The sequence below is a fragment of the Lolium rigidum genome, chromosome 7, assembly GCF_022539505.1.
Source record: "Lolium rigidum isolate FL_2022 chromosome 7, APGP_CSIRO_Lrig_0.1, whole genome shotgun sequence".
Classification (NCBI taxonomy): domain Eukaryota; kingdom Viridiplantae; phylum Streptophyta; class Magnoliopsida; order Poales; family Poaceae; genus Lolium; species Lolium rigidum.
Window position 1 is genome coordinate 85116696 of NC_061514.1, and position 4458 is coordinate 85121153.

At 41.3% G+C, this 4458-nt stretch overlaps 1 protein-coding gene across 1 annotated transcript; it reads right to left on the reverse strand.

Moving 5' to 3' along the window:
* Window positions 1-833: 833 nt before the first annotated feature.
* On the reverse strand, window positions 834-2930 carry LOC124674641 (bifunctional adenosine 5'-phosphosulfate phosphorylase/adenylylsulfatase HINT4-like). The gene is made up of 6 exons (XM_047210683.1): window positions 2773-2930; window positions 2622-2668; window positions 1614-1690; window positions 1437-1503; window positions 1221-1298; window positions 834-1108 (listed from the first exon to the last, which is right to left on the reverse strand). Exons 1-6 carry the CDS (start codon window positions 2890-2892, stop codon window positions 1006-1008), a joined length of 492 nt encoding a protein of 163 aa, XP_047066639.1. The 5' UTR covers window positions 2893-2930; the 3' UTR covers window positions 834-1005.
* Window positions 2931-4458: the final 1528 nt, after the last annotated feature.

A 4458-nucleotide genomic window follows, 5' to 3' on the forward strand; every position in this document is an offset into this window, starting at 1 on the left:
CAAAATCCTAGAGACACAAGCAGCAGCAGCAGTAGCTTGCACCAAATGACTCAGCACACTGTATTTTGACTTTTGAGTGACATACTGTCACTCACTCTCACTCTGTTTGCCTAATTGTCATTATGAAGTGCACTAGTGTCATGAATTTCTCACCAGAAAAACAAAGACCACTGGCTGACATAGACCATAGAGGATGAGTTCAGTATCAGTCGGCAACATACATCGCTACAGAAGAAAAACTAAACTGCATCACTCGTAATAGTTGTACTTTAACAAGATAAAACACCTTCACAATAAGACAACAACTGTTACCACAACGTGAACATGCAATGTTAGGATTATGCGCAACTAGACCATTGCAGAAAGTAGAGGGGAGACGATATACCCAAGCGACATGTCCATGGAACTTTTTTTTTCAGTTTGGACCTGAACATGCTTAATTTCACAACCCCAATATCTATTAATTACGGCAAAGTAAAGCTACTGCTACATAACAAGCTAATGGTAAACTCAGTGAGTCACAGGGTTAATTCATGATGCTCATGTCACGTTAAGTAGTGAATGTCAATGCAGTAATAACATATGTTGTGCTTCTGAGTTAGTGATCATCGTTTACAAAAAGAGTTCTTATTTGAATGCCCCATGTTAAAAAAGAGTTCTTATTTGAATGCCCCATGTTATTGTTTACCACAACAACACACACATACTATGTGAATGAGAACTGCAGTTCAGTCTGAACATATTAATGTTAGGACTTAGGACTACTTAACTCCATGCCAGTTATGGTGCTACCCCTATCCAACTTTCCGGTTCATAACCAAAGAACAAAAGAATTGTTCAAACTTCAATCACTGTTCAGGTTAATTCTGTATACCATTTTAGACAAGACTTTTGAACTTTCAGCAATCAAACAATAGTGATTGTGATACAAATTACACACAAATGATAATGGAAGCAAAAAAGAAGGCGAGCGTTAATACGAAGGAATGACTGGTAAATATTGTATTAACTGTGAACTTCTGCTTGTGGTTTAATTCTTTCCAATAGCTTGTCAGCATCAATAAAACCCCCCAGGGGACCCAACGGTGTATATTTTACTTGCTTCCAGCTACAAAGATTAAGAGTACAAATAATTTGAGATGGAGTCTCAAAAGATCTTTTGTAATGTAGACGCCACATCTAGAAAATAACAAAGGCAGAGAGTTCTGCAACTTCATTACCTGGGCATAAATGGCAGTGCAAGGCAGTGAAGATGAAGGTGGTCAACACTATTAAATGGCGGTTGATGAAAACCAAACCTACAAAACATGCCCAAGTTTACAAGAGATCAGACAAGAAAAATGCTTTATGAGTATTCTGATAATTTAACAGCATATGAAAAGGCTTTCGTGCAGATCTACAACGTGACAGAACAAATATGTTTCATTTAGTAATACCTATGTTCCTCAGATCTGGGAGCATCTCGATCGAGTAAATCCTTTCCTACCTTCACCATGTGACTAACTGAAAAAGGAATAGCTGTTATAGTTCACTGAGCAATCATGGTTGCCTCAAGTGAGAATGTAGATCAGGAAAAACAGGGATCCATGAAGAAACAAGCTATGAGCACCCACCTAACTGGTGATCTTCATTCGTTATTCGAAGATCATTTACAGTTGGTATGTGCTCGATGGGTATGACAAGATAGTGCCTGCAAACGTTGCACAGCAATACAACCTTAATAAAGATCTTCAAGTAAAAAACTGATAATAAACGATGGTTCTTGATGTAGTCAATGGATGAACTGAAATCATATGGATGCTAAGACTGAAATCAAGAGAATAATCACTCTGCGATGTCAATGGCTTATAAAAGAGGCAGGCAGCAGAAAGAGCTGAACATTTCCTGTAATTCCTTGTATTGAGTAAATGTCATGGGTGCTGCAATGTTTGATGGATGCTACTGACCAGAACATAAGTATTAAATACTATCTCTAACTGTGAACTATGTATATATGTTCTCTAACAAATACAATCAAAGAACTGCAATTGTAAGAATATATACAATATACTTGTTATGTTACTAATCTGTTCAAAATTACAGTAACATGATGTAAACGCTAAGGCATAAACTGATAACAACTTGCTAACAATAGCTACATCACACAAATTTCAGTTTTGATCAACAATGACTTGCGCAAGGTACTCCACAATCCACACCATCTCCCTAGGTTCTCCAATCAGTCGTGTTGCTAATAGCCACCATTATTTTATACATCACTCTGACAGTGAGTAGCAAACACCGAAATATATATTTACTATCACATCAAATACAGTAACATTTTATAATGACCAGCTAAGTTACAGGCTTAACGCAATCAGAATAACATGCTACTAAAAAGTTGTCGGGAGTTTCAAAGATAACAAGTATAGCATAGAGAGCAAGGGCTCCGGTTATAAGCTTTCCATCTTGCACTAGCCGAAAATAGCTAAATTAGTCTAAACAACAATTCTGGCGATGCTGAAGAGATGCTCAACGAAATGAAAGGAAACACTACTGCATCCGACGATGTATGCTAACACCATTAGGCCAAGGGCAGTGACATGGCACTGCAAGAACACGCAGCAAAGACCAGCAAGTACCTGAACGCGGACGGGTTGATGTCCTGGAACGCAACGACCTTGTCATCCTGTGGACAGGAACAAAAGCTTCGCACGTTCAGTAAGCAAATCCGAAGAGATGTTAGTGTTTAGAACTTCAGATCGGAGACAGTCAGGGAAAGAGTCACGGAACGGAGTAGAGGAGAGCGGTGGTGGAGCCGGGGGCGCGGCCGGCGATGTCGCAGAAGACGCACCAGTCAGCCATCGGCGTCCTCTTCGCCGCGGGGCCGCGGAAGCAGAACGGGTTCCTCATGGCTCCCCCTTCCGCCCGCCGGTGGTAGGTGGGAGGACGCGGCGGCCGTGCTCGGGGATGCTGGCCGCCGCCGTGGAAGTGAGTCGTCGGAGGCTTTGACGCGTGATTCCACGGCTCAGGCGGCGCACGCAGGTGGGCCCAGTAGCAGAAGCTCGACTGGGCTGGGCTCTTTGGAGTAGGCGATATTTTGTTGAGCTGAGAAGCCCAAAGCCCAACTGCTTTACAGTACATTAGAGATCTTTGGCTAAAAAATGCAATTTCAGAATTTTTTTCCGAGAAAAACAAATTCTGAAATTTTAGAATTAAAAAAAGTAAATAGAGCTCTCTTTTATAGTACTATGGCATGATTTTCAGCTTAGTGTTTATTCGATCGAAAGGATTTTTAATATAATTTTGGTGATCAGAATCCGTAGGAACTTTTTCCTATCAGTTATTTGATATGTATATATATTGGATGATCTTTTTTATTCCCATCACATTTATAGGAACTTAACGAAAATAGACTATTAGGACAACACTCGGTCGCTAAAAAAGGCACTCTCCCATCTTATTGAAGATATTTTAACTTTATATAAATTGAAATACATAGATAAATTTATTTTTATGGAGTGGAGTAAGTACAGTAATTCTATACAAAACTCGTAGACGTGATGATTTTGCAAACAAATATTAGGCGGAGCTACACAATCCCCTAAAACAGATATCCCTATTGTATAATAGTCACACATTTGTAGTAGTAGTCTAATCAATAGAGGAGGCTTGCTCTAGTGCAACTTCCTCCTTAACTCAAACCAAATTCAACCGGCATTGTTCAAACCTAAATCCAAAACCCGGTATATCCACGTATCAGCATATTGTACAAAACCGCACTCTCAACATCTATTCCAGACAAGGGTACAACTTCGATCCACCTCACGTATGTGCCAATGCCGAGCGTCACCGCCATGTAATTGCGCGATCGACCACCGCTGCAAGACTACCCGACCAGGCACCAAAGACAGTCCGGCTAGACTCGTTCCCAATGCGCTTAATGGCCAGCCAAATTGCTCCGAATTGTCCATTGTTCATCACACCGTCGCGCTACCGTCCAAGCTGCACGCCACCGCCAACCTTGCCGACACGAACCTACGAGGCATTGCAGAGGCTTGTGCCAGCCAGCGTCGCCTCACAGTGCCTCGTGGCCGGCGCGCAGCGCCTTGTCATCCCTCCCGCCCGCCAGCCACAACCGCGTAAGTGTCTCCGCCGATGAGCCACATCGTACCTACAAACTTGTAGCCATACGTATGCAACATATTTGTATAATTTAGTTGGGCTATACGAATTTTGTATAGGGCTACGTATACATGGTCGGTATTAATGACCAAGAGATATCAAGCAATCTCCGCCGTCATGTGTTTGCGTTAGACTAAGTTTGGAGGAGGGGTTGTACCAGAGCAAACGCCTCAATAGAAATGATGAAAAGTTTGAAAACAACAAATCTACCACTCCCTTCAATTCAATATAAGCGTCATGATTTTAGTTTAATATGAATTGAAGGAAGTAATAAAATGAAGATGTGAAAAAGAG

What these genes read in the sequence shown, in the direction of transcription:
- LOC124674641 (XM_047210683.1), bottom strand. Translation starts at nt 2,892, where the DNA reads ATGAGGAACCCGTTCTGCTTCCGCGGCCCCGCGGCGAAGAGGACGCCG. An exon ending in CCACCGCTCTCCTCTACTCC is followed by an intron (nt 2,669 to 2,772) that starts GTTCCGTGACTC and finishes TCCTGTCCACAG; the next exon opens with GATGACAAGGTCGTTGCGTT. An exon ending in GAATGAAGATCACCAGTTAG is followed by an intron (nt 1,504 to 1,613) that starts GTGGGTGCTCAT and finishes TTCCTTTTTCAG; the next exon opens with TTAGTCACATGGTGAAGGTA.